This window comes from Theropithecus gelada, chromosome 1 (genome assembly GCF_003255815.1).
Source record: "Theropithecus gelada isolate Dixy chromosome 1, Tgel_1.0, whole genome shotgun sequence".
In the NCBI taxonomy this organism is placed as follows: domain Eukaryota; kingdom Metazoa; phylum Chordata; class Mammalia; order Primates; family Cercopithecidae; genus Theropithecus; species Theropithecus gelada.
The window spans coordinates 89,477,487-89,492,052 of NC_037668.1; the positions used below are offsets into that span (position 1 = coordinate 89,477,487).

At 38.7% G+C, this 14,566-nt stretch overlaps 1 protein-coding gene across 1 annotated transcript in view; it reads right to left on the bottom strand.

Annotated features, from left to right (window-relative positions):
- Positions 1-14,566, bottom strand: part of TM2D1 (TM2 domain containing 1) — a 39,662-nt gene that overhangs the window by 5,215 nt on the left and 19,881 nt on the right. The window contains exon 5 of the mRNA XM_025357629.1: positions 9,506-9,579. Coding sequence (XP_025213414.1) covers positions 9,506-9,579 — 74 coding nt within the window. The remainder of the gene's footprint in view (positions 1-9,505; positions 9,580-14,566) is intronic.

Sequence of the window (14,566 nt, forward strand, 5' to 3'; positions counted from 1 at the left end):
TTTACTTTAAAAAAAAAAAAAAGATCAGCTATCAAGATTTCTCAACTATTTAGATCCATATTCCTTTGTCAAATTTAAAAAATAAAATAAAATAAAACCTAAGACAGGGTGTAGTGGTTCATGCCTGTAATCCCAGCACTTTGGGAGGCCAAGGCAGGAGGACTGCTTGAGGCCAGGAGTTCAAGACCAGTCTGGCCAACATGGCAAAACCCAGTATCTACAAAAAAAAAAAAAAAAAAAAAATACAAGAATTAGTTGGGCATTGTGGTGCACACCTGTAATCCCAGCTACTACTAGGGAGGCTGAGGCATGAGAATTACTTGAACCCAGGAGGCAGAGGTTTCAGTGAGCAGATATCATACCACTCCACTCCAACCTGGGCAACAGAGTGAGGCTCTATCTCAAAGAAAAAATTAATAAATAATAAAACCTGTTTTATTAATAAATAAAAACCCCATTTTTTAATAAAACCTGTAAGCACCCACATACACATATATAATGTGCCAATTCTAACATATTTCATTATGAGTATATTATTGTATTATTAATTATAAAATTACATATCTTTTATAAGCACCCACATACACATATATAATGTGCCAATTCTAACATATTTCATTATGAGTATATTATTGTATTATTAATTATAAAATTACATATCTTTTAAAATATCCCATACTGGATGGGAGGTTGAGGCAGGAAGATTGTTTGAACCCAGGAATTCAAGGATGCAATGAGCTATGATCATGTCACTGCACTCCAGCCTGGGCAACAGAGCAAGACCCTGACTCTAAAACAATAAAGTAAAATATCCCAATACTGGGAATTTTTTTACTCAGTAAATATGTCCACGTCCATTTGTTCATAGACAACAGAATATGAAACCTAAAATTATGAGTTTATTTCTCTGCTAAGAAATATCCTGAAGCTGGCTGGGCACAGTGTCTCATGTCTGTAATCCCAGCACTTAGGGAGGCCGAGGCAGGAGGACAGCTTGAGCCCAGGAGTCTGAGACCAGCCTAGGGAACAAAGTGAGATCCTGTCTCTATTTGTAAAAACAAAAATTTAGAACAGGCAAATTCAAAAAGACAAAAAGTGTAACAGATGTTACTAGAAGGTGAGAAGAGAAGGGGAAGGAAGCTATTACTTAAGGGGTACAGTATTTTTGGAGTGATGAAAAAGTTTTAGAAATAGTGGTGACAGTTGTAAAATATTCTGAACATAATTAATGCCACTGAACTGTACACTTAAAGATTAAAGTGGCAATGTTTATGTTATATATATTTTACTGTACAAAAAAAGCTATTATCTTATTTGCACTTATTAATGTTATAGTATTAATGTTTGCAATTTATAAACTTTTGATTTTGTTAGTGTAAAATGTAATTTGTTTATATATACTTAGGTGGCATTCTACTACGAATAAAGGGAAAAAAATGTGGTTACCAGTAAGTACTTTATCACCTCAACTTTAGCAATTGATATGACCCCTCATTTAACAGCACTGTCAGTGAAGTCAAGCTTCTTAAGTAACTCAAATATTTTATAAATTTCAAATGTAATGAATGAATTAAGAAGTGAAAGAAAAAAAAAAAGAGCATTTATATCAATCTACGCTTTCTCTATCTAAAAGACTTCTGAGTTCCTCCATACAAAGAATGCCAACAATAACATCAGCAAGATCAGATCATCTCCTGCAAACCTACCAATCTGGTGATAAAAGTCAAATGATTCAGCTGTCTGCAAGTAAAGGATAATGCAACCTGTATCCATCCCAACTCCCCCAAATAACTAATACTTTCTTAAAAGTCAGACTACATTTTTGTATCCATATTTCACATGTGTGTGATTAATTTTAAGATGATGCTATTAAAACCATCTGATTAGTCACATTTTAATTATCAAAATTCCTACACAGTGCCAGAATTTATGCATTCAGAACACCTGACTTCATTTGATTTAAATAATTCTTAATATTAATCATAAATGACCAATATAAACACTATTCTTTAAGAAATGAATAAGAGTCAACATTTACATCCTGAGGAAAACACAGCTTTGGGATTTGTCTCAGAACCAGTTTAAGATATTCTTTGTTTTGAAAATCCTCTTAGGCCGGGCGCGGTGGCTCAAGCCTGTAATCCCAGCACTTTGGGAGGCCGAGACGGGCGGATCACGAGGTCAGGAGATCGAGACCATCCTGGCTAACACAGTGAAACCCCGTCTCTACTAAAAATACAAAAAATTAGCCGGGCGTACTGGCGGCGCCTGTAGTCCCAGCTACTCGGGAGGCTGAGGCAGGAGAATGGCGTAAACCCGGGAGGCGGAGCTTGCAGTGAGCCGAGATCGCGCCACTGCACTCCAGCCTGGGGGCAACAGAGTGAGACTCCGCCTCAAAAAAAAAAAAAAAAAAAAAAAGAAAATCCTCTTAAAGGCACTAAAAAAAAAATCTACCCACAGGGTAAGTGAACTAAATGAAATCTACCTAATTAAGGTCACATGACAGAGTAAAAGTTACGAAAATTATCAGTCACTTCGGTTTTTCAATTTATTTTCCCAATAAATCACACCAGGGTTAAATAATGACACAGGGAGCTATTTGAAGGATTTGGTATCTATAAAATGTCCTCTGTGGCCAGGCACAGTGGCTCACGCCTGTAATCTGAGCACTTTGGGAGGCCGAGGCAGGCGGGTAACGAGGTCAAGAGATCGAGACCATCCTGGCCAACATGGTGAAATCCCGTCTTTACTAAAAATACAAAAATTAACTGGGCACAGTGGCGCATGCCTGTAGTCCCAGCTACTCAGGAGGCTGAGGCAGGAGAATCACTTGAACCCAGGAGGCGGAGGTTGCAGTGAGCCAAGATCGTGCCACTGCACTCCAGCCTGGGCAACAGAGCGAGACTCTGTCTCCCTACCTCTCCGCCCAAAAAAAAAAAAAACAAACACACACTCCTCTGTGGCTGGGTGCTGTGGCTCACACCTGTAATCCTATCACCGTGGGAGGCCGAGCCAGGCGGATCACCTGAGGTCAGGAGTTTGAGACCAGCCTGGCTAACATGGTGAAACTCCGTCTCTACTAAAAATTAGCCAGGCGCGGTTGCGCATGCCTGTAATCCCAGCTACTCGGGAGGCTGAGGCAATAGAATTGCTTGAACCCGAGAGGCAGAGGTTGCAGTGAGCTGAGATTGTGCCACTGCACTCTAGCCTGGGCAACAGAGCGAGACTCCATCTCAAAAAAAAAAAAAAAAAAAGGCCTCTGTTTTTATGTATTATTGTCCTACATCTAGCAAACTATCAAGTATACCACCTTTTCCAGCATTGGTAGTAGATTATGGCAATTATGCTATTAGTCCTTCTTTTGATCAAAAAGGGATAGGCTATGTCTTTGACCAAACAAACTGGCTCACACAGAGGTGATTCCATAGCCTTGGCCATATTTTGGTCTAAACTGAAAAGCTTAGGCTTTTAAAAATGTTTGTAAAATGCAAAGATTTTTAAAAAGATAAAAATTAAGGAAAGTGTTTATTAGGCCTACAGTCCCCAAGGAAATATTTTATTTTATTATTATTATTTTTTTTTGCTTAGGCAAAAGCACTCTGTTGCTTAGGCTAGAGTGTAGAACTACAATCACAGTTCACTCTGCAACCTTGATCGATCTCTCAGGCTCCAGTGATCCTCCAACCTCAGCCTCCTGAGTAGCTGGAACTACAGGCATGCACCACCACACCTGGCAAATTTTTAAAAAAAATTTTGTAGGCCGGGCGCGGTGGCTCAAGCCTGTAATCCCAGCACTTTGGGAGGCCGAGACGGGCGGATCACGAGGTCAGGAGATCGAGACCATCCTGGCTAACACGGTGAAACCCCGTCTCTATTAAGAAATACAAAAAACTAGCCGGGCGAGGTGGCGGGCGCCTGTAGTCCCAGCTACTCGGGAGGCTGAGGCCGGAGAATGGCGTGAACCCGGGAGGCGGAGCTTGCAGTGAGCTGAGATCCGGCCACTGCACTCCAGCCTGGGTGACAGAGCGAGACTCCGTCTCAAAAAAAAAAAAAAAATTTTGTAGATAAGGAGTCTCACTGTGTTGCCCAGGCTGGTCTGAAACTCCTGGGCTCCACTGATCCTCCCAAAGTCCTGAGATTATAGGCACTTATCTGGAAATATTTTGTTTCCAAAAATAAATGGAATCTATTATCAGACTATTCTTGGAAAAGATCATAGGTTCCTCTAGGGCAAGGACCCCATGTTATTATACCTAAGTTGGTGCTCACTAAAACGATTTCCAATGACGGCATAATTTATAGTTTATCACATCAACTCTCATTTTTATTCATTACCTCTCAAGTGACACTGTGAAATTTAGGAATTTAGCCCTATTATGTTTTGAATGTTTGTGTCCCTATAAAATTCCTATGTTGAAGTCTAACCCCAAATGTGTTCATACTAAGAGGCAGGGCCTTTGGAAAGTTATTAAGTCATTAGGGCTCCACCGTCCATTAATGGGATTAATGACCTTATCCTTTATACCATGTGGGCACATATAGAAGGCACCATCCATGAAGCAGACAGCCCTTACCAGACACTGAACCTGATGGTGCCCTGATACTGGACTTCCCAGCCTCCAGAACTATAAGAAATAATTTTCCATTATTTAGAAATAATCTAGTCTAGGCCACACACAGTGGCTAATGCTTGTAATCCCAGCAGTTTGGGAGGCCAAGGTGGGTGGATCATTTGAGGTCAGGAGTTCAAGACCAGTCTGGCCAACATGATGAAACCCCGTCTCTACTAAAAATACAAAAATTAGCCAGGTGTGGTGGTAAGCACCTGTAATCCCAGCTACTCAGGAGGCTGAGGCATGAGACTCGCTTGAGCCTGGGAGGCAGAGATTGCAGTGAGCCAAGATTGCGCCACGATTGTACCACTGTACTCCAGCCTGGGCAATAGGGCAAGACTCAGTCTCAAAAAAAAAAAAAAAAGAAAGAAATAATACAGTCTAAAGTGTTTTGTTATAGCCCCAAATGAGCTAAAACAGGTCCTACAGGAAAACAATGACTTTTTAAAAAACTACCATTTTCAGCATCTCATCTTGCTTGTACTTGGCACAAAGCCACAATTTGTATAAGGCATACTGCATACAGTTCCAAATCAGCAAAAATTTTTGAGGGCATACTCTGTTTAACATACTACTGGTACTATAGGAGATTAATAAAAGTCATTTTTCCTCAAAAAATTTATGAGTGAAAAGTCAAATCCATTGTTTAAAAGTTAAAAACTAATACAAAGCAGTACATATAGTATTAGAGTGGCATATAATAAATATCAAATTCATGAAACATACTTTACCAGTCTGTTAAATGTATTTATAAAATTCATAAATGTTTCAGACATTATGCTACTTTTTTGAATTTCTGCTGCTTGTATGGTTACTAGTCCTTTAAGGAAGTCCACTCTGTTATATTAATAGGAATGAAAAGCAATTTCTTCCATGATGAACAGAATCTTTAAAAAACTGTGACAAAGAAAGAACCCAGCATACTTCCAATAACTTTCTACATTATAACACTTATTTCCATTTTCCCTCCACACATCCTCATCTTTCTGATTTGTGGCTGTTTGTCTCCACTTAACATAGGAGACTTTCTTTTCCTTTTGTTTTGCAGAATATACATCAGTGGTTTTGGTATAATTAAAAATGCCCAGGTCAGGCATGATGGCTCACACTTATAATCCCAGCACTTTGGGAGGCCAAGGCAGGCGGATCACATGAGGTCAGGAGTTCAAGACCAGCCTGACCAACATGGTGAAACCCTATCTCTACTAAAAATACAAAATTAGCTGGGCATAGTGGTATGTGCCTGTAATCCCAGCTACTTGGGAGACCAAGGCAGGAGAATCGCTTGAACCTGGGAGGCAGAGGTTGCAGTGGGCCAAGATCGCACCACTGTACTCCATCCTGGACGACAAGAGCAAAACTCCATCTCAAAAAAAAAAAAAAAAAAAAGCCCAGATTGCATGAATGAGGAAAGCGGTTTAAATACAATCAAAAGACATTCTCATTTTTCTGATAAAAACCTTGTATTGTCGCCGGGCGCGGTGGCTCAAGCCTGTAATCCCAGCACTTTGGGAGGCCGAGGCGGGCGGATCACGAGGTCAGGAGATCGAGACCATCCTGGCTAACATGGTGAAACCCCGTCTCTACTAAAAATACAAAAAACTAGCCGGGCGTGGTGGCGGGCGCCTGTAGTCCCAGCTACTCGGAGGCTGAGGCAGGAGAATGGCCTGAACCTGGGAGGCGGAGCTTGCAGTGAGCCGAGATCGCGCCACTGCACTCCAGCCTGGGTGACACAGCGCGAGACTCCGTCTCAAAAAAAAAAAAAAAAAAAAAACCTTGTATTGTCTAATCTATCTTTTATGACATGTATAAAAATATAAGGAGGCTGGGGGCAGTGGCTCACACCTGTAATCCCAGCACTTTGGGAGGCCAAGGTGGGTGGATCACCTGAGGTCAGGAGTTCGAGACCAGCCTGACCAACGGAGAAACCCCATCTCTACTAAAAATATAAAATTAGCCGGGCGTAGTGGTGTGTGCCTGTAATCCCAGCTACTTGGGAGGCTGAGGCAGGAGAATTGCTTGAACCTGGGAGGCAGAGGTTGCAGTGAGCCGAGATCGAGCCACTACACTCCAGCCTGGGCGATGAAGACACCATCTCAAAAAAAAAAAAAAAAAAAAAATATATATATATATATATATATATATATATATATATGGCATAAAAGAATGAGTGTCTTTAAATCTTCAAAACTACCTTATGAATAACTATATATGTAGTAGTTATAAACAATAACCCACAGCTGAAGGATGGTATGCTATACATGTATCACTGATTTAGATTTTCTTGACTGTATTCTATGTATTATTTCATGCCATGCATCATCATTCCTATTATCTGTATATTTTTAGGAACAAAAAATAGAACTTCCAAAGTTTAATAACAAATAGACAAACTCATAAAAGTATTTTCAGTAAATACAGCAACATGTAAAGCTTACTTTAACAATATGGGCATTACACTTTGTATTGTTTCTGTTCAAAGACAAACTATAACTAGACTCTTTGATTTTTGTTATAAACACTGTGAAACAAAGTACCTTATTTTTTATAGGTCTTGAATCCATGCCCGATACATTTATGGGATCACAGTCCAACAGAAACACATTGCTACTCATTGGGAAATAATATTTAATGGCAAAAAAGACAGAAAGAAAGATAGAAAGACAAGAAAGGCAAGAAAGAAAGAGAGAGAGAGAGAGGAAAGGAAGGAAGGAAGGAAGGAAGGAAGGAAGGAAGGAAGGAAGGAAGGAAGGAAGGAAGGAAGGAAGGAGAGAAAGAGAGAGTGAGTGAGTCATGGAGAGAATGGGGAAGGAAAGAAAAATAAAAAAATGAGCCAGGGCCATGCGCAGTGGCTCATGCCTGTAATCCCAACACTTTGGGAGGCTGAGATGACAGGATCACTCGAGCCCAGGAATGCTCCTCTAAAACTGATGATGTCAACATCAAATGTGAAATATGTTAAATGACATGAAGAATAAGGCTACCCATCTTATTTGGCTATGCTTGAAATGGATTTATTATAATCTCCCTCAATTTGAAAGCAGTCTAAACTGACCACACCTGTGAAAATGTCTTATTTAGGGAAATTTACTGCAGATGTTTACACACTCTATTTCTTAATGTGATAAACTCCTAATCCCAGATGATCTTTAAGTTAAATAACTAGAGGCCAGGTGCAGTTGCTCATGCCTGTAATAATAGCCCTTTGGAAGGCTGAGGTGGGCAGATTGCTTGAGCTCAGGAGACCAGCCTGGGCAGCATGGCAAAACCTCATCTCTTCAGAATATACAAAAATTAGCCGGGTATGGTGGTGCACACCCGTAGTCTCAGCTACTTGGGAGGCTGAGGTGGGAGGATCGCTTAAGCCCAGGAGGCAAAGACAGAGGTTGCCAGTGATCTCAGATCACACCACTGCACTCCAGCCTATGCGACAGAGTGAGACCCTGTCTCAAAAAAAAAAAAAAAAAAAAAAAAAAAAGTTTTTATTGTAAAAAGTTCAGGTATAAATGAATCAGAAAGCAGTGGCTGAATCAAGTTAGTTCTATAGTTCTATAATTTGATATAACTAAAGCTACAATGCAATAATATCACCAAAGAACCCAGCATGAAAATATTAACTAAATGGTTCAGTTTCAAAGACACTTTGAATTGTGGGTATCTTAACTCAAAGAATCCCAATAATACATTAAATTCCTTGGATCCTCACTGAAAGTGAGAAACTCATTTCCAAGCATATGTGCACAAGTACCTTAGCCTCTTCATGCCTGCATGCCTGTCCCACAGTCAGAGAAGGCAGGATATTTGGTTAGGCATATGTTTACGAGTACAGACAGGAAAATTCCAACTTTAAAACCAAATATTTTCCTTGTTTAATTCTGGTATCTTATTGGTCCATATGCTGCCTCCTCCTCACAGTATGGTATCCCAATCTCCTAGATTGTGACTTTCTTTTAAAGCATAATGATAACATCAAGCAGACAGAATTGAAGAGTGGAAATACTATATGAGAAAGCAGAGCAAAACAGATGATGCTCTAAATGCACACTGACACACTTGCTGAAGATGTTAGGTGCTCCATAAATGCTTGTTGAAATGCTGTTTGTCAACATTTGTTGTGAAAAATTCATCTCTTTCTCTAAGAATCCTCATGAGTTAACCACAATCAGTTCTACATAATTTAACAGAAAACATCTGGTGGCACTTTCAAATGTTACGGACAGCATTTCACAAACTATGCCTGCCCCCAGCCTCACTGCAGCAGGAGAAAATGAGGCTAAGGAGAAAAGCAAGATAAGTTATCAGGAGAGCCCCAAACATGTGTATCATTTGTTTATACATATCTGGTCTACATTCTCAGATTTTCTAAAGAACGCCCCCCGCCTTTTTTTTTTCCTTTTTAGCTTAAGCTAGCTGGATTTCAGTTTCTGTAATTTGCAAACAACACAATACTAGTATAGAAGGCCTGTCCAGTGCAAAAGAAAATCTTGTCTCTGCCTCCACAATGTCCATATGTATAACAGAATCCTATCAATGCTTTTATGGTAATTGACAAGGTGACAGTAACTATGAGGAAAAGAAACGGTCTGAAAAACAACCACAATCCCTCTTGGAGACAACATATATTAAAAAGCTTTTGAGAAGTTATTCAGTAAAGAAACTTCTTTAACTCAGTTGAACTCACATTTACAAATCATATTTGAGCATGGAATTTTTTAATGAACTTCTTATGTCTTTGAGAACTACTAACTGGTAGAGCACTAGTACATGAAGACAAATGAAAACAACCATTCATATCTGTTTCCTTGTATACTAATCATTTTAAGTATAACAGGAGATCACAGAACTCAATTTTGAATGTAAAAGTAGTTTATATTCTAGATTGAGAAACTTACCTGCATTGAAATAAGAATGAAATCAATTAGGCTCCCAATTCCACAAAATCCTACAGTGCAAAACTTTAACAAACCTAGAAAAGAAGGTAAAGTCATTTATAATCTGGAAAGTCTTCTAAATATTAACGAACTGTTCCATTTTCCAATACACCATTATTTTACATATATATATAATGCTCTTTATATCAAGAACATAAAAGTAACACTTTAAAAAATCAAATCTTCATCTGAAAATGAGAAGAGTTTAAAGGAACCCTCTACATAGAAATGCCAAAAAATAATGTATTAGTTCCCTTAACAAATAAACATTAGTAACTGAAAAAAAAACCTCAATATAATCTAACAAAATTTCTAGGAGAAAAGGCCTAAGGAAATAATCTTTAAATCTCAATACACCAGTTACAAAACATCTTTTAGTCCTAAAATCCTTAATTACTTATTTAGACTTCATACATTATGTGACCCAAAATTCACTATACATTTGGAGAGTTAAAATATATAAATTGTCATGTCAAAAAAAAAAAATCAGGAAAAAACACTGCTCTTGTTGTAAAATTGCAAAATTTTATTAGCAATCCAATTACCTTTAATTTATCTTACATATTTCTTTTCCTAAGGATCTCCTGTTTATTAGCTCTATAGTCAAAATCAACAACTCTGTGCTGATCACTATATACGGCTTTGTCCTTGGTCCCAACCCAAGAGCTCAGATGCTAAAATAGATGATAACAGAGTATCTAATATGAGACATCTACAACAATATAACCCAAAAACAATTGTAAGAGGCGGATTGGGGTGGCCTGGGGGTGGGATGATTAATCTCTTATGAATTTAAACTTGAGTTTCTTACAAGACATCTCATATGAGATATAAAAATGGTATAAGACAAGACTCTTTGTGAAAATGTAGTTCCATATATCAACTACAAATAGATGCCAGCTAAAAATCCTGTGAGGATGAGATCACCTCCCACAACCTGAGAATACACAAATAAGATTGAACTATGTTGGGACATTAGATGACTTTTTCCCCCACATACAGCAGAATAATGTTGTAAGTACAGAAATAACATGGTGGCAATAAGTTAATAACTATTAAAATACAGAAATAACTAAAAATTTTGCTTTTCGTTTTCCTCAAAACACTTACTTACCTAACATTTTATCTTTGATTACTATCTGTCGCATAGAAGCCCCATTAGGGCAGGGCCTTTTATCTGTTTTCTTTACTCCTGTGTCCTTAGTGCCAACGACATTGCCTGGCACATAGTAAATGCTCAATATTTGTTGCATAAATTGAGAAATATTCTCATATTTCTGCTTCCCAAACACTCCCATCATTCCATCCATTACCTTAATAATAACTCCCTTCATTTTATCATTAGTTGCATGGTACTATAGTAACCCAAAGAAAATTGTCTGCTGAGATTTTATCCACTCAGTGTATTTTATATTTCCGAAATGTATTCCTCTTCACATAGCATGTTAGTAGAAATTTGAGAATGTCATAGTTTTTCTTTCTTCAATTTGTTTATAAAAAAGAACACTGGCCAGGTGCGGTGGCTCATGCCTATAATCCCAGCACTTCGGGAGGCTGAGGCAGGTGGATCCCCTGAGGTCAGGAGTTCGAGACCAGCCTGGCCAACATGGTGAAACCCTGTCTCTACTAAAAATACAAAAATTATCCAGGCATGGTGGCATACGTCTGTGATCCCAGCCACCCAGGAGGCTGAGGCAGGAGAATCACTTGAACCTGGGAGACAGAGGATGCAGTGAGCCGAGACTGCACCACCGGACTCCAGCCTGGGCAACAAAGGGAGACCTTGTCTCAAAAAAAAAAAAAAAAGAGAGAGAATATTAAGTATGGTCCCTCTAAAGTTATATCTTTAACTGCTAATCCATGAAGAATAGGTAATCACATTAGGGCTTTGGCTTTTATTGTGCCATTTTCAAGATTGTTCTTCCTTTTAGGCCACTTCTTTAGAGAAGTCTTCCCTAACCTGCCTGTCTGAAGCCGCATGCCACCCTATCCCTGCCCCATAACCCACTATGCTCGGCTACTTTTTAAAATTTTTTGTAGGGACAGGGTCTCACTATGTTGCCCAGGCTAGTCTTGAACTCCTGGGATAAAGTGATCCTCCTGCCTTGGCCTCCCAAAATGCTTGGATTACAAGTCATCACATCTGGCCTAAATTTCTTTTTTTTCTTTTTATTTTTTTTCTCATACCTCTCAGGGATGAATGAAGGTTTTGATTATAATAACTGTAGTAGCAGAAATAGTGACAACAAAAGTTGTTGCTGGGCTAACATTTATCAAATGTATCTTACCTCGCTTAATTCTTATTGCCCTTCCTATCTGTGTTCATAAAGTATTTTTATATTTGAAAATGTAAAACGAGGTTAAGGTGGCATTATTGGAAACTTCATTACTAAAATCATCCTTTGCCTTAAATTTGTAGAAATAGATAGACCATAGTTAACATCACACGTTTGGAGTAAGATATGCTGTAAGTCACTGTAATGATTAAACCTTCAAGTTTTTTTTTAACACTGAACTGGTAAGTTTAAATGTGTTACCCCAGGAGTTTCTTTCTTTTCTTTCTTTCTTTCCTTCTTTTCCTGTCTCCTTTTTTCCTCCTTCCCTTCCTTCTTTCCTTTGCAGTTTCTCACTATTTCCAAGGGTCTCACTGTGTTGCCCAAGTTGGTCTTGAACTCCTGGCCTCAAGTGATCCTCCTGCCTTGGCCTCCCAAAATGTTGAAATTACAGGTTTGAGTCACCACACCCAGCCTCTTGATTTTTTAAAACAGCTTTATTGAGCTATAAATGACATACATTAAAATGACATACAATGACATACAATGACATACAATGTACATATTTAAATGTACTATTTGATAAATTTGACACTTGTAAACACCTGTGAAACAATCACTATAATAAAAAAAGAACATATCTGTCACCCCTAATAGTTTCCTCACGCCCCTTTGTAATTTCTATTTGTCTCTCCTTGCCCCAGTCTTTCCCCAGCAAGCACTTATCTGCTTTCTGTCACTATAAATTTGTTAGTTCCTTAAACTTTTAAATATCATCTCTGATCTGTTCTCTAATTTCCTTAAATGTATTACTCCAGGTGTAGGTAATATTTACCAGTTCCAAACAAAGATATTCTTCCCTTATCTAATATTTTATCTTAGCAGAAACCTCTCATGTTCATTTTTGTGAAGCATCCTTAAGAAGGGGTTCTGTAGCAAAATATCTAGATTTTCTTAAATTCCTTACTCTGTTATGGGTGTTATTACATTACTTTCCCAATAAACATATTTCTATGTCATTGTTTTAAATGGCACATAGTATTCTGCTCTGTTATACACTGTACCTTAATTTTTTGAGACAGTTCCTCCCTAGTGAACATTTAGCCTGTTTCTAGCTTTTTTGATATTCATATGACAAATATTTATCAGAGTCTTACCGTCTGTCAAGTTCTGTTTAGGACACCAACTTGCATAAGACAGATGAGGCTTCTGCCTTTAAGAATGTATATTCGAGGCCAGGCACTGGCTCACGCCTGTAATCCCAACACTTTGGGAGGCCAAGGCAGGCAGATCACCTGAGGTTGGGAGTTTGAGACCAGCCTGACCAACATGGAGAAACCCTGTCTCTACTAAAAATACAAAATTAGCTGGGCGCATGCCTGTAATCCCAGCTACTTGGGAGGCTGAGGCAGGAGAATCATTTGAACCCAGGAAGTGGAGGTTGCGGTGAGCTGAGATCGCACCATTGCACTCTAGCCTGGGCAACAAGAGCAAAACTCCGCTCAAACAAAAAAAAAAAAAAAAAAAAACAGAATGTACATTAAAGTGAATGAATAAACAAATCCCTGAGGCTAACAGATTTATAATTAGCACTATGAAGGAAAAAAAAAAAAAGCTATATATAAGTAGGACTACTGCTTTTCATAACCATGAAGAAAGATTAAGTTAGTTTTAAAATGGGATTTTTTATTTATTTTTTTCTTTTTTGTAGAAATGGGATCTCACTATGTCACTATGTTGTCTCTGCTGGCCTCAAACTCCTGGCCTCAAGCAATCCCCCCACCTCAGCCTGTTGAGTAGCTGAGTCTATGGGCACATACCACTGCACCCGGCAAAAAACTGAATTTTAGATTTTGTCTATAACTACTTTCATTGCAGTCAACATTGTATTACGTAGTTAAGAATTTTTTTTAAGGCAGTGATCATTTAAAATAAAAATGCCTAAATTTCTTAACCTTGGATTCTTAATAGAAATTAAAATTTATTTAAAATATTTATAAATTTTAAATTGGCCAGGCACTGTGGCTCTTCCCTGTAATCCCAGTACTTTGGGAGGCTGAGGTGGGAGGACAGCTTGAGCCCACGAGTTCAAGAGCAGCCTGTGCAACATGGCGAAATCCCATCTCTACAAAAAAATACAAAATTAAGTCAGGCGTGGTGGTACATGCCTGTAGTCCCAGCTGCTCGGGCAGAGCTGAGAACAGAGCATACCTTGAGCCCAGGAGGCTAAGGTTGCAGTGAGCCGAGATCGCACCACTGCACTCCAGCCTGGGCAACAGAGTGAGACCCTGTCACAAAAAAAAAGAAAAAGAAAAAATATTTTATTGCTTCTGATACCTAAAAGGATAACTTCTGATATCTAAAGGACCCAACTCCACAGCAAGGTACTCAAAGCATTTTATAATTGGACCATAGACTACCTCTGTAGGCAGTGTCACCTCCTGCAATGTTCTTCCTACACGATCAGCTAAATTATTCCCTCATCTCTCAGTGTACACCTATACACTTCACACATGCTGTTCCCTGCCATGCCTTAAACCTCTGTAATCTTTTCATCCTTCAAAACCTAGCTCAAATGTCACCACATCTAAGAACTTCCTTCAATCAACTGCGTCAGTCCCTTTTCCTTACTCTCACAGCACTTTGTTATGGTTCTGTTATGGTGCTGTACCATAAATTGGCCTACTAACATGTTTATTTTATTTTTAACCAATATACACTGTGACCTTCATCATTATTTCCGTATCAT